Source organism: Periophthalmus magnuspinnatus, chromosome 16 (assembly GCF_009829125.3).
Source record: "Periophthalmus magnuspinnatus isolate fPerMag1 chromosome 16, fPerMag1.2.pri, whole genome shotgun sequence".
Lineage (NCBI taxonomy): Eukaryota > Metazoa > Chordata > Actinopteri > Gobiiformes > Gobiidae > Periophthalmus > Periophthalmus magnuspinnatus.
In genome coordinates, this window is record NC_047141.1 from 1,512,196 (window position 1) to 1,537,783 (window position 25,588).

Sequence of the window (25,588 nt, forward strand, 5' to 3'; positions counted from 1 at the left end):
GCAAACAACACAGACGCTACAAACCCAGATGTGATTAAAGCGTCTCTTTATCAATTTGTCACGGCACTCCTTCGCCTTTCCGCGCTAGCTCAATTAGCGATCCGCACAGTGGCGCTAATGCGGTTTATGATGACGTCCATTAGCGTGATTGACAGGGATGTTAAGAGACTGGGGCACTTTACTCCGGGAGGCTGGAGTGTGACAGAATGCGGATCACGGACTTTTTACTTCAAGAGTCTTCATCAACAAAAGGCCAGAACGGCGAAGAGGAGGCTGACCTTTCGCTCTCACCAAAATCTGCGGCGCTGGTGTCGGCGTGATGGATTACAAAGTGCAGTGGGACGGACAGCGCGGCGGCCGGGGACTTTCGCGAGCGATGATGACGGCGGCTTTTCAAACACTAGACTCGGAGTGGTCAGGGAGCAGACAAGTACACGCAGAGGTGGAGTGAGCGAGGGAGCGGCGTAATGTAGAGGCCAGCAATGACGAGGGAGGGGGCAGTTAAAGGGGAGGTATAATGTCTGTGTTCTAATCTCTGTTCTAATGTTGTTTCCTCATCACAAACAGACCTGGAGTTGTGTTTTGTTTCATTCACACATGTTTAACACACAAACCCTGCATATTTAGGCTGAGTTCTTCTCTCAAACTGAAAACACTCTATTCCACCTTGTGATGTCATATAGTAATACAGGAAGTGCTCCACTGTGTTTTAAACTCCATACACCTTCTCTAGAATCATTTCAGCCTTGGAATTGTCAGTCTCTACTGAACTAAAGGTAAAAGGAGCTGTTAACTTGAAAGCTGCCACTTCATGACATCACAAAGTGGAACAGAGCACTTTGGAGATGTAGATAGACAAATAATAAAGTGTCACTCAAACATGTGTGAATGAAACAATAAAACACAACTCCAGGTGTGTTTTTGAGGAGGGAACAGCCTGTCTGAGAAAAGTGTATAAAGTGTGTGGTGAGATGTTTTACAGCCTTTAAACATATATAATAATTGGAAAAAATAAAGCTGACTACTTTAGCCTATTTTGGGTTATTTTTAGAACGTAATCCCCGCGATAAACCAGGGACCACTGTATTGTGATAAAAACACTATTATGTAAACTCTGTGTAAAAGAACCCACAGTATTCAAAATGCAGTACTCTGACTGGACCATGTTTCAGAATACATTACAAAATACATCTTAATGCAGTATTCAGTATTCTGTAACTAACTTCCTTTTCAAAGTATTTTTCCATCTTTGAACATAAGCCCCGTAAGTGAAACCGTGCAGATTCTCTGTGCCGACAGAGGTGCACTCATGGCCTTTAGTTGCTGCTTTTGAGGTAAAAATGAGGCGAACAAAACTGTGATAATGTGTGACTTTTGAACCCACTTTAAGATTCCACCCGGGAAGCACTCGGCTGAAGTCTGCCGCAGTTTGGAGTTTGTCAGTCAAAATGTCAGCCGCTGCGTCGCGTCTTTGTGGCGGTGACAGGAGCCTGAGAGTTACAGCACTTCAGTTAAAAGACGACTTCACTCCGAGTCCATTATGTCCACGGAGCGGCCATGTTTCCCCGAGACACCGGGCTACGGTGGTTTCAAAAGAACATTACACATAATCCAACTTAAAGGCGCGGCACATGGTTTATACTGATTTAAAGGTCTTATATTACACAAAACTGACTCTTGTACCACTTTATTATTAGTCTGTCTACATCTCCAAAGCTCAAAATGATCTGTTCCACCTTGTAATGTCATGTAGTAGTAGTTTCCTAGATAGCAGCTACCTTTAACCTTTAGTTCAGTAAACATTTTAGGCTGAGTTCTTCAATCTCTCTTCCACTTCTCTATTTCTCCTCATCCCTCCCTCTCTTTCTTCTTTATCTCTTTTTCTCTCCCTCTCTTCTCTTTACCACTCCTCTCTCCCCTCTATCTCTCTTCCTCTTCTCTTTATTTCTGCCCATCCCTCCCTCTCTTTCTTCCCTCTCTCTCTCCTCTCTTTACCCCTCCTCTCTCCTCTCTATCTCTCTTCCTCTCCTCCATTTCTCCCCATCCCTCGCTCTCTTTCTTCTCGCAAATTCTGCATATTTAGGGTGAGTTCTTGTCTCAAACTGAAAACACTGTTCCACCTTGTGATGTCATGTGGGAATACAGGAAGTGCTCCTCTGTGTTTTTAAACTCCACACACCTTCACTAGAATCATTTGGATCATTTCAGACCTGGAAATGTCAATCTCTACTGAACTAAAGGTAAAAAATAGTTGTTAAAGAAGACAGACTAGTAATAAAGTGTTAGTCAAACATGTGTGAATGAAACAAAACACAACTCTAGGTCTGTTTTTGAGGAGGTAACAGCATTAGAACATGGCTTAAAGCTCACAAGAGTCAGTTTTGCATCATACAGGACTTTTAATCTCCATATTTTATTTTATGCTTCTTTATTTATACAGAGAAACCCAAAGAGAGCAGTTAAACTCTCATGCCCTGTTCAAAATACATAAAAAACAAACAAAAAATACAAACAAAACAAAAAGTATATAAGTCCTGTTTGAGGATAATTGAGTATTTTTAGCTGCTCCACAGAGGACAGTGTTTTGCCTAAATAACTGCCGCCTTTGCAAATTGCTAATTGAGAATATTTGATTGCGATTGATCTCGTGGCCTTGGTTGTGGTCAGGTTTTAGTAGACTGGACAAAGCTATTTTCCTACACACCATAAATGTCACTGCATATGAGTCCAGCACAGGACCGTACTTTTCAAGGTGCATTGTGGGAAATTTTAGACTACTACAACTTTTTCACTAACTTGACACTGAAAATGGCGTGTCCTCTAAATAGTACGGAAAAGTGTGGGCATTTGGACGCAGCCATCGTCTTTCAGTGTCACATGATGGAGTTCAAACCAAGGACACTCCCTTTGTGACAGCTCCAAACCTTCAGCCAGCCCCCAGTGACCCTAAATCACATTGTCCTGAACTCTGAAGAGGTATTTACTTTATTCTATCTGAAAAATGTAAGGATGAAAGTATATAGCGAAATGTACATGCACCACAGCTTGAAAACCCCTAACTGTAGGCAGTAGCAGCAGCAGATCTGTCTATCTATTCATTCAATCTGAAAAATGGGTGATGAAAATGGAATTGTGATCTCATCCTTGTGATGAACTGCTATTTGGGTGAAATCGGCGTATTGTTATTCCCTGTTTGTTTAAAGCAGCTCTATGGTTCCTGTTTGTTTGGCTCCTATTTTGTCAGCCTCCATCAAGCCCTGGTCACATTTTCATATCGTATTTTTCCACCTTCAAGTCACTCAAAGCGCTTCACATCAAGGAATCACTCACCCATTCACACACGCATTCACACACCAGTGTACACAGACACTGGGGCGAGGAGGGTTACGTGTTTTGCCCAAGGATGCAATAGCAGCAGTCAACTGTGGGAATCGCACCAGATCCTGTAGGTCAGTGCATGTGACTCCTCTACCGATAATGTTTATATCGAGAGCGGGAATCAAACCACCAACCTTCGAATCAGAGGATAAACTCTCCAACCGAGCTACTGTCGCCCCAACCTATCTCATTAAAGAGTGAACATTCATGAACAGCCAATCGCTTTAGTCACCTTGTGATCTGGACCCACAGATTGTATAAAGAAGTGGACTAAGTGAGCGCTCAGCTTCAGTCAAATGAAGCTCATTGAGTCTAGCAGTTATAGCGGCCAATTTGGAGCTGAGTTCCATACAGTGGTCTCTCGCTGTGTCGTTGTTCACCTTTCGCGGTCTCGCTACTTCGCAGATTTTTTTTGTGCAATTTTCCATGGTTTTTTACAGTGTATGAACGTGCATTGTGTTCTGCGTCCTGATTGGCTGTTGGACTGTAGACCATTGTCAATCAATCTCCTCCGTGATGTGTCTCCTGTACAGTACAGAATGTGTTTAGTGAGATTTACATAAATGTTCGATGGACACTACAGTGGAGTGGCGCCAGAACGAAGAGGCATGATCAGAGGAAGTCATTATTAAGCCACTATGAATTAATTAAACAAGAGAGAAATGTGAGAAAATGTTAATGCTTGTCTGAGAAAAGTGTATAAAGTGTGTGGTGAGGGGTTTTACAGCTACAAAACATATATAATAATTGTAAAAAATACTGATACTTTGTGGATTTTGCCTATTGCAGGTTATTTTTAGAACATAACCCCTGCGATAAACCAGGGACCACTGTATTTGGAATTCCGACCATGAGTATCATAGCAACCAAAGAGCCAATCTGGAGTAAAGCTGTTGATGGTAACGCAATTTCCCGCCCGCACCTCTGGTTTAGCAGGGAGTGGACGCTTAGCAACACTGTCAATCAAACCTGTTGCTAACGCTAGCAGGAGCAACCTTGGGGAAAGAAGCGCCTGATTTGTCTATTATTAATGTTCATATCTTGATTTACAGACACAATAGTGAAATAAAAACCCCAGGATCATGTAGAGGGTTAATATGAACATTTAAGACCAAAATGACGAGTCTGACAGCAGCAGGAACAGAGAGAGGGGACACAATTTTTCAATAGAAAGTGAAATGGAGTCGATTGAGCAGGAAGCGCACTCATGCTCTATTTGGAACTAGCAGGTTAGCTATATCCATAATAAATGTATATATATAAATGTATATCCAGAAAATTGTGATATGAATATTTTCACACATCCCCCCCCCCCTACAAAAACATATGGCAAGTTGTACGAGCACCGCAGCTTAAAATCCCCAGATGGAAGGCAGGAGCAGCAGCAGACTGACACTATCCGAGTGTGTGGTACCTCGTCCAGCTCGGAGATGTAGACTGGTTTCTCTTCAAAGCCGATCGGCATGGGGTCACTGGGCGGGATCTCCACCTCCTCGAACATCTTTGTGTTGTCTCGGCGAATTCCCTCAGGCAACAGCATCTGAATGTCACACACAAATACAACACAACGAATCTTAAAACAATACACCTCAAAGACTCCAAGACAAAGGTACACATCTGGGTTTGAAATGGAGGGACAGACACATTTCTGTTTGGATATACGGCGAGGTTTAGTTTTAGTTTTTAGGATCACAATGTGTTGGTAATGTTTAAAAGCTCTGTATCTGATTTTCTCCCATGTATTTGTCCAATGTGTCTTTCCCCAGTACAGATATAGTATTGACCTTATTTGGCCCCAGCCACTTTTTCCGTAAATGCAACTAAACCATGCTTTCTTTGTAGTCGCACTTCCGGTTAAGTGGGAATCCCGTTCTTTTCAATAGAGAATTTGGGGAAAATTTTGGTGCTAAAATATTATATAAAGTAGGTTTGTTTGTGTCCAATGTTCAATGTTTATGTGCAACAACAAGTCAACACTGCACCAATTCTCCGGGAAGCTTTAAAACGGCTCTGTAGTCCCTATAGAATTGATTTGCTGTCAAGATCGGCAGCTCCGTACAAAATAATACAACCAAATGATGATGGCGGTGCCTAAAGCCCGCTGTGTACTTTCTGCATCTAAATATAACCAGTTTCATTGTCAGATAATCTGTGTGGTTAGCATACTAGTTGATGTTATTTTATATAACGCTTTTCCACTTTCAAGTCACTCAAAGAGCTTTACATCAAGGAACCAGTCACCCATTAACTCACACATTCATACACCAGTGTACACAGACACTGGGGGCGAGGTGAGTTAAGTGTCTGCGTATTCATATACATGAGGTCCGTGAGGATCACGGCAAACTATTTAAAATTAACTAGTTAACTAGTTTTTTACATTTTTAAGACTGTAAAAATTAGATGTAGGTTGATTTTTTTATGCATTTTCTATGTACGCTTGAGGCACTTGGTCACTTCAGCTTAATAAGGCATGAAATAATTAAGAATACCCAAATGTAGATATATGGCATGGCCAGCCTCCTCTCTGCAGTCTTTGAGCAGAGACTTAAATCTGATCCGATTCTCCTCGTGTCTGTAGTCTGTGCTTTTGTCATACGTTTAAAAGTCATTGGAGACTTAAAAATCATGTAGTGAGTGATGGACTGTAGCTTATTGATCTGTTTTATTGCTGCGATGTACACCATTATTGAGAATCGGAGAAAAGCCTTTTTATTTTTATCAACTGCTATGGCAACAGTTTTGTAAGAATATCACATGAACACTGCTCCTTTTCCTTATTATGGAGAAGGCTGAGTGTAATATGTTGAAAACTGTCTAAATGTGTCCTGAAGCTGTTCTTTCTGCGCTCGTTAAAGCCATGGGTCATTTTAATTGAAGGCCACTTACAGTAAATCCCAATTATTTTAATGTCATGTCAAGGTCACACCAATAATACTCATTAATGGTTTTATATGAAGAAAGTGTCACCATGGTGATGCCACTACGTTCTTAAGTTCTGCAGGGTTAAAGATAAGTTATTCTCCGTTTTGGTGTGTAATCAGAACTGTGCTTTACCAGCACAGTTATGTAACATTTATGCTTACTTTCTTAATAATTACTGCATTTTCTGGATTATAAGTCGCACTTTTTTCATAGTTTGTCCAGCGGTGCGACTTATACTCAGATGCCACTTATACGTGAAATTATTCAAGTATATAATTTCACATCTTCATTTTTGTCACACTGACAACTGTGCTGTCATACTGGTACACTTCCGGAGCAGGTGGAATTGTTCAGAAGCGACACCGAGGATGAAGAATTCAATGGATTTAGTGATTTGGAGTGAGATCGATGCCAGCAAGGGCTGGTTTGACAAATTTCATAAATGCTTTGGACTCAAAAGTGTTTCTCTGCACAGGGACTAACTATGTTCTTCACTCGGAAAAAGACACTACAGCGGAGCAGCTCCAGGAAGAAGAGGCACAGTCAGAGGAACTGTGAAATACGAGACACTATTAATCATTTCTTATGTGTCCAGCCTCATAGGTTTATTATTCAAATTAAATTTGTCACAATATTTCTAAAAGCTGTCATTTTTATTTACAGTACAGTATAGTATTTCGTTTCGTTCTTTAACACTGTGCTTATTTTTTTTAAATATACGAAGGTTTGAGCTTTGAGAATGTTTAAACCAGGGGTGTCAAACTCATTTTCACCGAGGGCCACATCAACAAAATGGTTGCTGTCAAAGGGCCAGATGTAACTGTAAGATAAATGTCACTACATTTTAATCTATCTATTTGTTTCTATATTTATTATTCAAGTTACAAATATTGTATATGGATTTGCACAGACATGAAAAAATAGTTGTATAACTGTGTACCTCCTGATAAACTGACATTTTAAGACAGTCAATCCTTTTAATTTACTTTGTCGCAGGCCACATAAAATGATTGATTTTGACACATGTGGTTTAAACAAAAGAGAAATGTGAGAAAATGTTAATGTCTGAGAAAAGTGTATAAAGTGTGTGGTGAGGGGTTTTACAGGCTTAAAACATATTTAATAATTGTAAAAAATAAAGCTGACTACTTTGCGGATTTCGCCTATTGCGGGTTATTTTTGGAACGTAACCCCCACAATAGACGAGTGAAAACCGTATTGTAAATGTTTAGTTTATCATAAGTCTAGTTAAAGGTTGTGAAAACTACTTTTGTGTGTATTTGTAATATGAGCCAGAGCTTGTGTTATATTTGATGTGTTTGCTAGTTCTATGGTGTGAACTGTGATGACAAAGTAAGACCACAGTAAACATCAGTGAAAAGAACTTTTGTGTCTCTCGTGTTTGTGGCATATGTTACCTTAGCGTAGCGTATCTGATTAACCGTTAGCAGACAGTTCGTTGTCTATGTGTTACGTTAGCACGCTGTACTGCTATTCAGCCTGTTGTTTTCTATTTTACTGTTGTTATTATTATAACTTGCTTTAAAGATAAAATGTTTGTTCTTGGTCTAGGATTTTGTAAAATAAATTTCCACAAAAATGCAAATTCTAGTCCAGTGTGACTTGTATATGTTTTTCATTATTACGCATTTTATCGCTGGTGCGACTTACACTCCGGAGCGACGTTTAGTCTGGAAAATAAGGTAACTGGATTTAAATGGCTTTATATGCGTTACATCAAACTTCTTTACGCAGAAGTCGTAAGTTACTATTGTAGCCACAGCTGCCTGAAGTGAGGAGGACGAGGAAGTGACAGAAGCGAGGCTGCCAATCTGCGCTATCAGTCTCTCTGCCCACCACTGACACTTAAACACACAACTGATTTAGCCATCTTCTTATAAATAATCACCAGAGAGCACGTAAATCAGCCCTATTGTGTTTGTGACTATAGTTATAATCTCTGACACCTGTGGATCATTATTTTATAATTTACACATTTTAAATAACAATAATCATCTTAACAATTTAATAAAAGAAACTAACGGGAGCTGACGTCACCATAAACATCATCACAACAAAGCTCCCGCATGCTGTCGGCGCCCCCTATGGACATCTGCACATCACACTAGAGCAGCACATTCTTTTTCATTTGTACCAAATTGGCAACACGACGTTACCGAATTCTACAAGTATCAACAATTAAGAAAAAACTCGAGAAGAAAGTGCGCATGTCACAGTGGGCCTGTACCGGTGGAGGTTAAATGGGACTAGATCGGAAAAATGGCGTCTTGAAAATAGTAGATTAACGATTACTCAAATATGAATCACTCCAAATAAAACTCCAGAGGCTCAATGAGAAGAAACGACTAGAACATGGTTTAAGATCTGAAAAGAACAGTTTGAAGAACAGGGCAGATTTAAAATTAATTTTGTGATGAGAATAAAATATACTGTTAGAATCAATATTCTGGAGCTATTTCTACAAAAAAAAAGTGCTATTGATGCAATACTCTTATTCTTACCCTGGCTCCTCCCACAAATGCTGGCGCCTTGGTGGCCTCTGCGTAGCTGTCATAGACGTTTGGATACCGGACTCGCTCGTAGACTCTTTCTCTCAACAGCACTGGTTCACGGCGAGCATTCAGGAGAGCCTGTTCCCTAAAGAGAGAAATTAAAACAAAACTTTAAATAAAAAGCAAGACAATTATTGTACTGTCAAAATAATCAGACTGGGTGTAACTATGAGACATGATCATGTTTATACATGAATTAAAAAGGTTCATGTTTCTATAAATGTTTATATACATTTACATGGACTAAACCAGGTCTAAACCAGGACTAAGCCAGATCTATAACTGGACTAAACACAGACTAAACACGGACTAAATGAAGACTAAACTAGGACTACACTAGGACTAAACTAGGACTAAACCTACACTAAACGAGATCTAAACCAGGGCTAAACACAGACTAAATCAGGACTAAACCAGGGCTAAACCGGGACTAAACATGGACTAAACCAGGTCTAGACCCGGATTAAACCCGGACTAAACCCAGACTAAACCCAGACTAAACCCAGACTAAACACGGACTAAACACGGACTAAACCGAGACTAAACCAGATCTAAACCAGATCTAAACACGGACTAAACACGGACTAAATCAGGACTAAACAAGGGCTAAACCGGGACTAAACACAGACTAAACCAGGTCTAAACCAGGACTAAACCCAGAATAAACCAGAACTACACCTGGACTAAACCCGGATAAAACCCTGACTAAACCCGGACTAAACCTGGACTAAACCCGGACTAAACACGGACTAAACATGGACTGAATACGGACTAAAACAGGATTAAACCAGCTCTAAAACTAGACTAAACCCGGACTAAACAGGTCTAAACCAGGACTAAACCAGGTCTAAACCAGGACTAAACCAGGTCTAAACCGGGACTAAACACAGACTAAACCAGGTCTAAACCAGGACTAAACCCAGAATAAACCTGAACTAAACCAGGACTAAACATGGACTAAACATGGACTAAACCCGGACTAAACCCAGACTAAACCCGGACTAAACCCCGGCTAAACACGGACTAAACAGGGACTAAACAGGGACTAAAACAGGATTAAACCAGCTCTAAAACTAGACTAAACCCGGACTAAACCAGGTCTAAACCAGGACTAAACCAGGTCTAAATCAGGTCTAAACCAGGTCCAAACCAGGACTAAACCAGGTCTAAATCAGGTCTAAACCAGGTCTAAACCAGGACTAAACCAGGACTAAACCAGGACTAAACCAGATCTAAACCAGGATTTCTGTCCTCTGTGAGCGCAGGTGGGCTGAGTTCATATAAAGGGGCAGAAGAATGGTCTTGTACCGCTGCGCTCTCATCTCTCGGGGGTCAAAGTTCAGCGCAGCCTCGTAGCCGTCATTGTCGTCTGTGGCTTTAGCGCGTTTCCTCTCTCTCTTCTCCTCCCTGCGGTACACCTTTAGCATCTGCTTCTCCTGCTCCGAGAGGATGGTCACCTGACACCCAAACGCCGGCTTAGACACTTCAGGGCCCACCATGCGACTGAAGTCTGGGGAGAATAAGAGGAAAAGATTTTAGAACGATTAAGAAAAGGTGCAACTATTGAGCATGTAACATATTGGGGTATTAAGTATTTGGAAAGACAGATTTGTGTACTATTGGTAAGACAAGTCAAACTAGAAGTTGGCAAGAAATCAAACTAACTGCATTCTTTTTTCTTTAATCGACTACGTGGAAAAATGGCAAAAATACAGCACTGATGATTATTGTGAAACAAGTTTACAGCACTTATAGAAGCAGGGTGCAGGTCATAGGGAAATGATTCAACAGTGACACCAGCATGGAACATATACACCTATACAGAAAAGACTGAACTGAAAATAACATAAAAGATGTTCAAACACGACTGACTTTGATCGAAATATATTAAAATTGTAATGGTCCAAAATGTGCCATCGTCCTGGACTACCTCCTAAACCAGTTTTAAACCACGTCTAAGCCAGGTCTAAACCACATCTAAACCAGAGCTATACCAGAGCTAAACCAGGTATAAACCAGAAATAAACCAGGTCTAAACCACGTCTAAACCAGAGCTAAACCAGGTCTAAACCAGGTCTAAACCAGAAATAAACCAGATCTAAACAAAGACTAAACCAGGACTAAACCAGTTCTAAACTAGGTCTAAACCAGAATAAACAAGATCTAAACCAAGACTAAACCAGGACCAAACAAGGACTAAACCAGTACTAAACTAGTTTAATTTCTGTCCTATCAATGGGACTTTTTTAGTATTGATACCTGCTGAAATGAGTATCTAGTTTCCAATACATTTGGTAAATGGTCAAAGTTTTCTATAGTGCTTTTCCACCTTCGAGGCACTCAAAGCGCTTTACAACAAGGAACCACTCACCCAGTCACACACACATTCATACACCAGTGTACACAGACAGTGAGGGCGAGATGGGTTAAGTGTCTTGCCCAAGGACACAATGACAGCATTCATCTGTATGAGCTAGAATCGCACCGCCAACCTATGGATCAGTGGATCTGACCGCTCAACCAATGATGTTTATGTCGAGAGCAGGATTTGAACCGCCAACCTTTGGATCAGTGGACAAACACTCTACCAACTGAGCTACTGTTGAAAGCCCTAAAAACCACTAAACAAAATATGAGAGAGTTTAACCTAAACCCTCATCTCTGCTAACTCCAGTTAACTCCAGTTAACTCCAGTTAACTCCAGTTAACTCCAGTTAACTCCAGTTAACTCCAGTTAACTTCAGTTAACTCCAGTTAACTCCAGCTAACTCCAGTTAACTCCAGTTAACTCCAGTTAACTCCAGTTAACTCCAGTTAACTCCAGTTAACTTCAGTTAACTCCAGTTAACTCCAGTTAACTCCAGTTAACTCCAGTTAACTCCAGTTAACTTCAGTTAACTCCAGTTAACTCCAGCTAACTCCAGTTAACTCCAGCTCGTGTATCAGTCCTAGACCTGACAGTAGTTTTCAGTGTTCACATGCAGCTGTGTGGAGAAGGAGGGGTTAACCCTCCCTCCTCCCTTCCCCTTCTCCCTTCCCCTTCTCCCTTCCCCTTCTCCCTTCCCCTTCTCCCTTCCCCTTCTCCCTTCCCCTTCTCCATTCCCCTTCTCCCTTCCCCTTCTCTCTCCCTCCACCCTCCTCCTCCCTCCCTCCTCCCCACCTCCTGCTTCTCTCTTCCATCCCTCCTTTCTCCCTCCTCCTCCTCACTTCCCTTACTCCTCCCTCCTCTCTTTTTCCTCCCTCCGCCCTCCTCCTCACCTTCTGCCTCTCTCTTCCCTCCCTCCTCCTCCCTTCTCTCTTCCCTCAATCCTATCTCCTCGCTTCTCTCTGCTCCCTCCTCCTTCTCTCTCCTCCCTCCTCGCTCCTCAATTCTCTCTGCTCCCTCCTCCTTATCTCTCCTCCCTCCTCTCTCCTCGCTTCTCTCTGCTCCCTCCTCCTTCTCTCTCCTCCCTCCTCGCTCCTCAATTCTCTCTGCTTCCTCCTCCCTTCTCTCTCCTCCCTGTTTGAGGCACAACAGCTCAATAAAAGGCAGAATTGCTGTTGAAAGCAGATGAGATGTGGTGATTGTGCTGGGTCTGGGTCTGATTGACTCGATGATTTGGTCTTTATCTGGTCTCCTGCTTCAGAGCTAGCTCCTGTCTGTCACTGTGAACCCTTCCCTCCCTCTGCAGCCTCAACCGCCAGCATCTACATCGGTTTAGAAGAAGAGGGCATGAGAGGGAAGCCAAAATGCACTAGAGAAAAGCTACACTGCAAAAAATACTATCTACAAGTTAAAATTACTCAAATTATCAGCCCTATATAACACAAAATGGACTCTTGTGAGCTTTAAACCATGTTATAATACTGTTACCTCCCCAAAAACAGACCTGGAGTTGTGTTTTGTTTCATCCACAGATGTTTGAGTAACACTTTATTAGTGTTTACATCTCCAAACCTCAAAATGCTATGTTTCACCTTGTGATGTCATGAAGTGATAGTGTTAAAGTTACAACCCCAATTCCAATGAAGTTGGAAGTAAAACTTAAAAAAAAATACAGAATACAATGATATGCAAATCCTTTTCAACCTGTATTTAACTGAATAAACTACAAAGACATGATATTTAATGTTCAAACTGATAAACTTTATTGTTTTTATGCAAATATTCACTCATTTTCAATTTGATGTTTGTAACACATTCCAATAAAGCTGGGACAGGGGCAACAAAAGAATGGGAAAGTTGAGGAATGCTTAAAATACACCTGTTTGGAACATTCCACAGTTGAACAGGTGATATTGGAAAGAGGTGAGTGTCATGTCTCAGTCATTCACAAGCAAGGATGGGGTGAGGTTCACCACTTTGTGAACAACTGCATAAGCAAACAGTCCAACAGTCTAAGAACAACGTTTCTCAATGTATAATTGCAAGAAACTTAGGGATTTCATCATCTACAGTTCATAATATCATCAAAAGATTCAGAGAATCTGGAGAAATCTCTGCACGTAAGCGACAAGACCGAAAACTAACATTTAATGCATGTGACCTTTGATCCCTCAGGTGGTACTGTAATAAAAACAGACATGACTGTGTAAATGATATTACCACATGGGCTCAGTAACACTTCAGGAAACCATTGTCAGTTAACACAGTTCATCGCTAGATCTCCATGTGCAAGTTAAAACTGTACCATGCAAAGCGAAAGCCAAATATCAACAACACCCAGAAACGCCGTCTTTTCTGGGCCCGAGCTCACCTGAGATGGACTGATGCAAAGTGGAAAAGTGTGCTGTGGTCTGACAGGTTTCAGATTGTTTTTGGAAATCATGGACATCGTGTCCTGCAGGCCAAAGAGGAAAAGGACCATCTGGATTGTTTACAGTACAAAGTTGAAAAGCAGCATCTGTGATGGTCTGGGGGTGTGTTAGTGCCCATGGCATGGGTAACTTGCACGTCTGTGAAGGCTCCATTAATGCTGAAAGGTACATACAGGTTTTGGAGTAACATATCCTGCCATCCAAGCAACATCTTTTTCAGGAACATCCCTGCTTATTTCAGCAACACAGTGCCAAGCCACATTCTGCACGTGTTACAACAGCGAGGCTTCATAGTACAAGAGTGCAGGTACTAGACTGGCCTGCCTGCAGTCCAGACAGAGACCTCAGACTGTTGAGCAACTAAAGTTGTACATTCAGCGAGAATGGGAAAGGATTCCTCCTGCAAAGCTTCAACAATTAGTGTCCTTAGTTCCCAGACGCTTATTGTTGTTAAAAGGAAAGGTGATGTAACACAGTGGTAAACATGCCCCTGTCCCAGCTTTATTGGAAAATGTTGCAGGCATCAAATTGAAAATGAGTGAATATTTGCATAAAAACAATAAAGTTTATCAGTTTGAACATTAAATATCATGTCTTTATAATTTATTCAGTTCAATATAGTTTGAAAAGGATTTGCAAATCATTGTATTCTGTATTTTTTACGTTTTACACAGTATCCCAACTTCATTGGAATCTGGGTTGTACCTTTTACCTTTAGTTCAGTAGAGATTGGCAATTCCAGGGCTGAAATGATCCAAATGATTCTAGTGAAGGTGTATGGAGTTTAAAAACACAGTGGAGCACTTCCTGTATTACTACATGATGACATCACAAGGTGGAACAGAGTGTTTTCTGTTTGAGAGAAGAATTCAGCCTAAATATTCAGGGTTTGTGTCTTAAACATGTGTGAATGGAACAAAACACAATTCCAGGTCTGTTTGAGAAGAGGAAACTACATTAGAAGAAACATCAGAAAATAGTATAACACCGGCCCTTTAAAGTTTCACTCTGTAACTTTTTGTTGTTTCCATGCAAGATGTTCTGCTTTGTCTGGAATGTTCCATAGCAGGTTCCATTGCATTTACATCTGGATCAGTTTTGTCTTAACCCGGGGATCGACAGACACTTATCAGAGCTGAAGTAGTCAGCTTTATTTTTTACAATTATATATGTTTTAAGGCTGTAAAACCCCTCACCACACACTTTATACACTTTTCTCACACAGGCATTAACATTTTCTCACATTTCTCTCTAATTAATTAATAGTGACGTGTATTTCACAGTTCCTCTGACCGTGCCTCTTCGTCCAGGCCCCGCTCCGCTGTAGTGTCGATCCAACGTTTATGTAAATTTGTCTGAACACATTCTGTACTGTACAGGAGACACGGCACAGAGGAGACTGATGGACAATGGTCTACAGTCCAACAGCCAATCAGGACGCAGAACACAATGCACGTTCAAACACTGTTAAAAAAAAACATGTAAAATTGCGCTAAAAAAAATCTGCAAAACAGCGAGACCATGAAAGGCAAACAGCGATATAGCGAAGGACAACTGTAGGTAAATATCTTGTGTTACATTAAAATACTGTAAACATTGTAGCTCCAAATATTTAAATATCTGGTTTTGATTCAAGTTCAAAATTATTTCTGGGCAACAGTGTAGAGGTATTTCTAAAACTATATTTTAGGAATTATAGAAGGAAAAAAAATAAGTTGGCAAAACGTCAAGGCTCAAAGCACTTTAGATCAAGGAACCACTCACACATTCACACACACACTGGGGGCGAGGTGCGTTAAGTGTCTTGCCCAAGCACACAACATCAACATTCATCTGTGGGAACTGGAATTGCACTGTCAACCTGTGGGTCAGTAGCTCTGACCACTCAACCAATGATATTTATGTTGACAGCGCTATATAAAAATGTGCCCGTTTACCAATTACCATTCAGATAGATGATAAACTTGGTGTACTTTATTTAAAATAGTGGTTATTATAAATGTGTAGCAGCAGACAAACTTCCTTCAGACTTGTATCGTCTTCTCTCCCACACATACACTTACAGTAGAGCGTTGAAGAAGGACTGTGCTTAATGACCCAGACAGCAGCATTAGCACAAACACGCCATGGGGGGTCCCTTTCTACCTGGACAGAGCGCAGAGCTGTCAGTGTCCCACAGGGGGCAGTCTCAGCAGGGGACACAACTCCTCAAAGACAACACCACTCAAACTTGTGCTTCAGACTATAGCGTTCCCCTCATTTAGAGTTAATGTAAAGAAAAGAGGTGAAGAAGAGGAGATCTATAGGAGACAGTGGATGGGGCTGCATTAAAGCTACAGGAACATGCCGTCAACAAAGATAATGGCCATTACATCATCAGAATATGCCAAAAAAAACATATCCACGGGCGAGTCAAGGGGAGGGGGGGGGGGGTCTGTTGTCCGGGTCCCAGAATTGGACCCTCTTCCTATTAATTTTTATTACTTGGGGGCCATGTGAAGCTTATTGCCCCAGGTCCCCAAATTTCAGTTGACGGCCCAACTTATTCATGATACAGTGGTCCCTCGCTATATCGCAGTTCACCGTTTGTAGTCTCGCTGTTTCGCAGATTTATTCTTTTTTTGGGCAATTTTGCATGCTTTTTTTTTTACAGTGTATGAACGTGCATTGTGTTCTGCGTCTTGATTGGCTGTTGGACTGTAGACCATTGTCCATCAGTCTCCTCCGTGCCGTGTCTCCTGTACAGTACAGAATGTGTTCAGACAAATTTACATAAATGTTGGATCACAGTGTGACTCTGAAGTGCTGTATGTTCCTAAGGTTTCTCCTCGACAAAACACAAAATATTGAAACACTTTGGACTTAAGTGTTTCTCTGCACGGAGAGGTGCCTCTACTGCTGGAGCAGAGGCACGGGAACCACACATTTAAAGAGATCATCGAGAAGGAAGGATATAATATACAAAGGTTTGAACTTTGAGAGTGTTTAAACAAGAAAGAAATGTGGGAAAATGTTAATGTCTGTCTGAGAAAAGTGTACAAAGTGTGTGGTGAGGGGTTTTACAGCTGCAAAACATATTAATAATTGTAAAAATAAAGCTGACTACTTTGCGGATTTCGCCTATTGTGGGTTATTTTTAGAACGTAACCCCTGAAATAAACCAGGAACCTCTGTATACTCTGTTTAAGTTATAATTATTCATATCCATAACAACTTTGGTCATGATAATCCTCACACAAAATTTCAATATCATCCCGTGCCTAGTGGGCGCCAGGAACTCCCAGACTTTCCTCACCCCAGATCCTGCTTCGGGATGCCAAGGCTTTCCCAGGCCAGCTGAGAGACACAGTCCCTCTGGCCCCAGGGAAGACGGCCGGTCCATCTTCCCTGGGGCCTTCTCCTGGTGGGACATGAACACCTCCACTCCCAACGCCTTCAAAAGCGCTTTGCATGAAGGAAACACTCACCCAGTCACACACACCTTCATCCACCACTGTACACACACACTGGGGGAGAGGTGGGTTAAGTGTCTTGCCCAATGACACAACAGCATTCATCTGTGGGAGCTGGATTCGAACCACCAACCTTCAGATCAGAGGATAAACAACCACCAACTGTAACTGTGAGCTCCTGTAACCCAGTTTTTTGACCTTTTAAGACCTTAAAAATCTGGTGCAGATCTTGAAGCTGCTGACCCTGTGTGTCAGATGCCCTCCCTCTGTGTGTGTGTGTGTGTGGGTGTGTGTGTGTCAGATGCCCTCCCTGTATGTGTCAGATGCCCTCTCCCCGTGTGTCAGATGCCCTCCCTGTGTCTCTTTGAGGACTTATTCTGCATAAAACTGCTAACCCTGTAGTTTAAATCTGAAATGTGACTATCAGTTTGTAGTTTGTTTACTTTTAAGACAGTAAAAATCCAGTACAGCTCCTTTAAAACCATAAATAAATATATTGTCTAAAATCTCCCCAAACTTTTTCGATCTTAGCTCAGCGCAGCCCCACTAAACTGTGCAGCGGACTCGCCATTTGAGATAAACAGGTATGAGCCAAAACTTCAATTTAAACAGCTAATCAGCGAGAGACAGGCGTTCCCTCTAAATCCTGCCCCTCCCGATGCCATGGAAATAGCGAGAAATTTAATCAGACTTTTTAACCCCTCCTGAATCTGCGCCCGTCTCCATGGAAACGCTAATCTCAAAAGCTGTCAACGAAGATCAAAACTTTGGCACAATGAAACGGCATCAGATGAGGATCGGAAGGAGGTGGTGTTTGTTTAGGGAACGCTATAGGGAAACATGTGTGTGGAGATTAAGTAACTGTTATAGATATAATTAAACAAAAGCATTTCGGAACATTTAATCGATCAGACTTGTCAAACGGCTGATTTATTTAGCCGTTATGTTTTACACTGAGCCCTGAAGCTGAACACAATCTGCATAGACATCTGTAAATTATGCGTGTTTTGAAAAGTTTGGTTTTGCATCCTCGTTTTCGCAAGTAATTTGAATTTTATGTGTCTCATAATTATTGCAAATTGAACCCATAGTGACAGCGCTGGTTTGAGTATGGGGAAAAACACACAAATTCCTTGCAAGAACACAAAATATATTTAGTCAGGATAGTTGTAAAACGTGGGGATGCAGCTTTTTCAGTTCTGATATTGATTTCGATACGGTTTAAGTGTCTGCTGATCAACTGATACCAGGGCAGAGACGGAAAAAAACATTAATTTACTTAAAACTGGAATAAAATCAGACAAAAATGATCAAAATGTATTATGTAACTGCTATGATCTCTCAAGTAACAATGGAACAACTTTGTATGAATAAAAAAAAATCAAAATTCAAACATAATGAGGCTTTCTGGGCCGGTAACTGCATCTTATTAGATCAGTGTATATGTCTAACCAGGATATCAACTGAAACGATATTTGGTAGCCGATATCTGATACCAGTATTGGATTGTGCAGCCCTAAATACATGTGATATCCAGATATGTGAGATGTGCAGGCTATGTCACTTTTTTGGAGGGTGGAGGCTGGAAATAATATGAAGTACAGTTGTCCCTCACTATATCGTGGTTCATCTTTCGCAGGCTTGGTGTTTTGTGATTTTTTATTTATTTATTTTTTTTGTACAATTTGGTATGCTTTTTGTGTGTGTGTGTGTGTGTGTGTGTGTGTGTTATGAACGTGCATTGTGTTCTTTGTCCTGATTGGCTGTTGGACTGTAGACCATTGTCCATCAGTCTCCTCCGTGCCGTGTCTCCTGTACAGTACAGAATGTGTTCAGACAAATGTATGTAACCTTTGATTTATTTGACGTATATTATTGTACGTGTTAACATTTATTTGGGTCATTAGTATTTTGTTTATTACTTTGTACTTATTTTATCAACAATTAATATTATTTATTATATTATGTTGGATACATTACTTTCTTCATAATAATATTGGTTCCTACTTATTGTTGCGGCACAGCACATCTGAGGAGCACACCGATGAAAAGTGAACGCACACAGCGTGCACAAGATGAGATAAGATAATTTTTTGAATAAAGACGAGCTGTAACTGCCCTGTTGGTCTATTTAAGCAAAGAAGACAGCAAGAAAATACATCATATTAAATCTAACTGTAACCCGCCAAACCACAGCCTCAAGAGACTGAAGAGAACAATATATTAGGGTCACATTTACATAAATGTTGGATTGTAGTGTGACTCTGAAGTGCTGTATAAGTTTTCTCCCAGACAAAACTCACATGTCAATGAAATGTCCTGCACCAACAAATTTCTGAAATGCTTTGGACTTCAGTGTTTCTCTGCACAGAGAGGCGCCTCTGTGGATACCACTGGAGCAGAGACACGAGAACAACACATTTAAAGAGAACATCAAGGAAGGGGAATATAATATACGAAGGTTTGAACTTTGAGAGTGTTTAAACAAGAGAGAGATGTGAGAAAATGTTAATGTCTGTCTGAGAAAAGTGTATAAAGTGTGTGGTGAGGGGTTTTACAGACTTAAAACATATATAACATAATTATAAAAAATAAAGCTCACTACTTTGCGGATTTCGCCTATTGCAGGTTATTTTTAGAACGTAACCCTTGCGATAAACGAGGGACCACTGTATATTAAGATATAGTGGGAAAACGTTAATCGCAATCAAATCGAAATTGCAATTTGAATGGAAGCAATTAGAGAAGTCAAAAAGATGATAAGTATTATCACAAACAAACTATCTTACTCTGATTAAAAACGTCTAACCATGTGTCAGATGCCGTCCCTGTGTGTATCGGATGCCCTCCCTGTGTGTATCGGATGCCCTCCCTGTGTGTATCGGATGCCCTCCCTGTGTGTGTCAGATGCCCTCCCTGTGTGTGTCAGATGCTCTCCCTGTGTGTGTCAGATGCCCTCCCTGAATAGAATCTTATTGTCAAAACATAAATCTCAAATCTAATCCCAGTGCTTCTTGCAATTAATACCGTGAATGAATGAATGAATGAATGAATGAATGACTTGCTTCTCCACAGATCTGCCCTGTAACTATGCCTGGTAGAGCCATGCAAGCTTGCCTCCACAGAGACAAGTTCAATACCAACTGTGGAACATTCAGGCAAAGTATGAACATCCTCATGGAAACCACCTACCCTTTTGTGACTAAAATTGCCGCTAAAACATGAGTTGTATATTTTCCACACAGAGGACAGCTGTTTGCACTCTCTTATCGGAATAAATGCAACCTTCTGATTTGATTCAACCATTCAAACTTCTATTTCAATTTGTCTAGTATTTCAAAAAGCAGAAATATTATTTGCAAGAAACTAAAATTATTTTTCAACCCATTTGGTGAGTTTCAAATTAATGTCTCACTTTCTTCTAAACCTGAAATTACGTGAAGCACCTCAGGCTGCTTGGGAAACATTGCCTCATTTTCAGTGATGGGAAGAAAAGAAAATGTTACAGAATACTTTAACACAGAATTACATTTAAATTATAGAGTAAAGACGTTTCACTGTTTTGCATTTCCTCTCTCACTCACAGACTGTGTAAAGAAGTGGACTAAGTGAGTGTGACGTCACCCACAGCGTTCAGCTCCAAATGAAGCTCATCGAGGCTAACAGTTATAGCGGCTAATTTGGAGCAGAGTTCCATATTTGGAATTCTGATCACGAGTATCATAGTGACCAAAGAGCCAATCCACAGCCAGGATGTTAAAGGTAATGGTCCTCAGCAGCTTAGCACTGCTGTCACTCAAACCTGTTGCTAACACAAGCGGGAGCAACTTCAGGGACAGAAGGCCCCTGATTTATCTGTTCATATCTTGATTTACAGACACAATAGTGAAATAAAAACCCCAGGATCGTGTAGAACGGGTTAATATGAACCAAATGATGAGTCAAAAGAGCCAAAATGATGAGTCTCACAGCAGCAGATACAGAGAGAGGGGACACAGTTTTTACACAGAAAGTGAACTGGAGCCAGAGTCGATGGAGCCGTAAGGGCGCCCATGATCACTTCCTATTTAGAGTGCAACATCTAGCAGGTTACAGTATCATGCAGCTCCACTTCACTACACCACTGAATCATCTCTGTCTGAGGCTGTTACATGCTGGCGCCCGTTTGCTCCATTATCTTACATGCACTTTACATTTATGCTTGTTTTGGGTGTGACTGGTTGCAGTATAAATAGGCTGCCTATCCATGGCACGCTCTCTTGCATTCTTGCTCGCACTCAGTGTGCGCTGTCTCGCCCTACACACCTGGGGTGCGTGCTCGTTGTGGGCGCTCCATGGCTCTGACTGCTGTTCGGTGAAGGCCGCACAAGGTTGGCACGGTCCCACGTCCTTTTGATCTGTTTGGCTCATCAGGTCCATCTTTCTACTGTTACTTTGTTTTGGGCACGGGAGGAAGTTTTGGGCATTTTAAAGTAAATTAAAATTAACTTAAAATTAACTATTTGACTTTTCGTAACTCCTGTGTCCTCTTTAAAATGTTTGATCCACTCGGATCGTAACAGAGGCGCAGACACTCGCTCACTGGATGCGTTTGGCTGCGCAGAGCTACGAGCCCCGAGGAACTCAAGAAGAACATCCAGAGAGTGAAACAAAAGTCCTTATTTCCAACCAATATAACTATTTATTCTAAAACAGGAGCAGATAACTACTGTGTTTAATGAGATCGCTCTTTAGCTCAAGTCACATCAGTTTACAAAATTTTTCTCCTTCTCGAGGGGTCATTAGGCATTAAACTGTTGCATGAACCAATCAGAAGTATCTGATGAGAATAACAAGCAGTGTTTATTTTGTAAAGCCAGATGTAGTCCACCTTCTCTTTCCTGTTTGGGGTGTTCTGAACTATGGACACTGATCTGACACTCCATCATTTTGTCGGAGGATGGCGGAGTGGGCGGAGGACAGCAGAGTGGGCGGAGGACGGCAGGCAAGGCAAGTTTTTTTGTATAGCACAACTCGTACACAAGGTGATTCAAAGTGCTTTACAGAATAAGAGTGGGCAGAGTGGGCAAAGGACAGCAGAGTGGGTGGAGGACGGCGGAGTGGGCGGAGAACAGTGGAAGTGGGTGGAGTGGGCAGAGGACAGCAGAGTGGACGGAGGATGGCGGAATGGGCAAAGATTGCCGGAGTTTGTGGAGTGGGTGGAGGACAGCAGAGTGGGTGGAGGACAGCAGAGTGGGCGGAGCACGGCGCAGTCTTGCCCAGTGCATTGGCGTAATGTGGCGTAATATACAGTACTTACATATACAGTACTCATATATACAGTACTAATATGTACAGTACTCATATATACAGTACTCACATATACATGTCTATGGTACTATAATACAGGTACTCATTAGTATTTAGTATATGTATTTTTGGTCCATGTTTTCAGTTATTCCTCAAAGCTGATTATTTCACACACAAAAAAACAAAACCCTGTATAAACGGTCACAGAGCGTTCACCTGTTTTGGTCCATTACTGTGGCATTTCTCTTATTCATGAGAGATGGTGAAGAGCGTCTCCGGGGAGGCCAAAGCATGATGGTCCTTATCAAGGCCGGGGCAGATAGCAGCGAAGACGTGGCAGAAATAATGAACAATTGCTTTGAAGAGAAAGGCCAATCTATAGGTAATGGGCTTTTGGGGGGATTGGAACTGAAGTGGTGGAGAAGGGGATTACTCATGCTACATACAGATCCTAACCGCTGCTAACTGAGCTAAAGGAAGTAAAATGAGCCATATGCTGCACTATAGGAGATGAAAAGAGGACATTTGGACTGGTGCAGATGTGACTAATGGGACGTACTCAGAATATTAATACTTTTTTTAAAATTATTATTATTATTTAAAGGGCTCATATTACACTATTTTCTGATCTCTGTTCTAATGTTTCCTCATCTCAAACAGACCTGGAGTTGTGTTTTGTTTCATTTACTCATGTTTAACACACAAAACCTGCAGCGTTCTTCTCTCAAATGGAAAACACTTTGTTCCACCCTGTGATGTCATCATGTGGTAATGCAGGAATTGCTTTACCGTGTTTTTAAACTCTAAACACCTTCACTAGAATCATTTGGGTCATTTAAAGCACCAGCACAAGTACTTGTCAATGCTCTGTCGATACCGAGAGCCGATACCACTAAAACCACATTGTGTCATAGTGTGACGCTCACAGTTTGACTCCCAGCTGAACAGTGACCTCTAACCTCTGAGCAATGAGGCGCCGACCATAAAGAGGCACTTTAACTATTCTAATCACATGTGACTGTCACATATGAAACTATGGAAATATTTAGGAGGTTTTTATAATTCTCAGGATATCAGCTTAGTGCTTGTGTTTACATATTAGCATGCTAGCCACTGTTCCCTCTAAGCTGCGCGCGTGCGCAATTGCGCACTGCTGACACGGTCTCCGCGCAAAATCTGTGCTGCGCACAAAAAAATCAAACCAGAGTTGAAAATAAAATAAACACACAACAATTCATTCTGCGCTATTTTTCAATGTGAGTCAGTGAGTGTGACCGGTGACGAGCTGCTCCAGCCAATTATGTGATTCACATACGTATTTGCGCAGCTTATCAACGTCATTGACAGGCGTCCTCATGTGCCGCTACCAGTGTTTAGCTTAGCCGATGTGGAGAACGTGGAGTGAAGACTAGCTAATGATGCTAAGTACTGTAACCCTTAACGTTCCGACGGCCCGCACTCGGGCAAAGATCCGCGCGTAATTGCGTAATTTTACACACTGTTAAACATGACGAAACGGACAAAACAAAGGAAGTACGCGACCGAGGACACTGTGGATGTTTGTACAAGTTAAACTAGAGGTATCTCGGACCCGTAGCGGTTCGTGGAACCGAGTGAAGATCTCACGATGGACTCAGGAGCAAGGACCTTATGATTTGATGGACTGGATGCTGTTCCTGATCGGTAAGCGTGGTTTATTCTGCTATTGACTTAATTGTGGGTCAGATATGTATTATGTGTAATTATTAGCATTAGCTAATGCCCCCCGACCACCACCAATCATCACGCACACACCACTTGGATGAAGTGTCTTGCCTAAGGACACATTGACAGAAGTTGGTCCAAGTGGGACTCGATCCTCCAACCTCTGTCACAGAATGACTGTCACACTGTCACATGTACAGTGTATTTTTAGTTTCCAGTGTGTGTTTGTTTACATTTTGAAGTGTGTGTGTGTTTGTTCACTGTTTGCAGTGTGTGGTTTGTAAATATATATTTATTTTGTCCCATACCACTTGTTTTGAATATATTGTATATACAAAAACACATTATATATTGTGTTTTGATATGATATATAAATGTACAGTAATAGAGCAGCTATGCAGATACAGATTCCTCTCAGTGTGTATTGGTCATTGATACTGTCACTAGTTCATGAGTTGTAAAAATCAAATGATTGTGTCATATACTGAAAAAAGAGTTACCGGACACAGTAGGACAATCTCACTCAGTGCACAGCAAAAGCTTCACACAATGGCTTATACTCATAATACAAGTCAGAGCTTTATCATAAAAATGTTAAGTGTGTTTTCAACATTGGAGTTTACAGTTGTCTTGGTTTGGTTGGAAGCTCATGTTTTGCCATAGTTAAAATTAAATATTTATACTTCCAATAGCATTAACATACTACACAGGTCATGAGCAAGATTTTTGTCATTTTCATCGTATAAATGGCTAAAGCACTTAATTAAAAGTCTTGTAACAGAAATGTAAATGTGGTAATTTGATTCTTTTAATAAACCATTTAACTTGGAAGGATGTGATGCAGCATGACCACAGTGCGCACGCATGACCACAGTACGCACGTCTGATGTCGCTCACAGTGGTCCATGGGACGCTCAGGGAGTTTGTGTGTTTGCTCAGACTCGTGAAAAATTGATGCTAACGTGGCTGAAGTTGCAAAGTGGTGCTGGCGATTATTTGCTTGTGCATGCATTGTGACGTACTGTAATTGATGACAGAATAGATTGGGTTCAGAGCTTTTAAAAGAGGTATAACAAGTCCATATTGGTCAAAATGTGGCCGTAGTAATAGTAAGATAACACTCACTGTTATGCTAAAAGTGGCTCTTTAGCAGTTAGTGCTATATTAGTAAATATAGCAAATAGTAAATATTAAAGGTATTTCTATAAATTGTGATTCTACTCAACTACAGTGACTTTAATACAAATTTAAAACAGCCCCTCAAAGCCCCTGTTTGTTAGCCCTATAGTGGCGGACGCGATCGTCGTCGATACAATCGCGGATGCGTACTTTCCACCAATTGTGCTATCATGTAAATTCAAACGGCATCTCAAAGCAGAGGCATGGGGCTCTTTAAATATTTTATTGTCATTACGGTAATGTGATAACATTGTCCTTCAAAGATGACCGATCAGAGCACAGGTGCCGCAG

General features: G+C 41.2%; 1 protein-coding gene across 2 annotated transcripts in view; it reads right to left on the reverse strand.

Annotated features, from left to right (window-relative positions):
- The window catches only part of ascc3 (activating signal cointegrator 1 complex subunit 3), a 222,178-nt gene that overhangs the window by 166,645 nt on the left and 29,945 nt on the right, over positions 1-25,588 (reverse strand). For both annotated transcript variants that reach the window (XM_033980435.2, XM_055227922.1), the window contains exons 6-8: positions 10,185-10,386; positions 8,826-8,961; positions 4,793-4,918 (exon numbers count right to left, since the gene is read on the reverse strand). In XM_033980435.2, the coding sequence (XP_033836326.1) occupies positions 4,793-4,918; positions 8,826-8,961; positions 10,185-10,386 (464 nt within the window). The remainder of the gene's footprint in view (positions 1-4,792; positions 4,919-8,825; positions 8,962-10,184; positions 10,387-25,588) is intronic.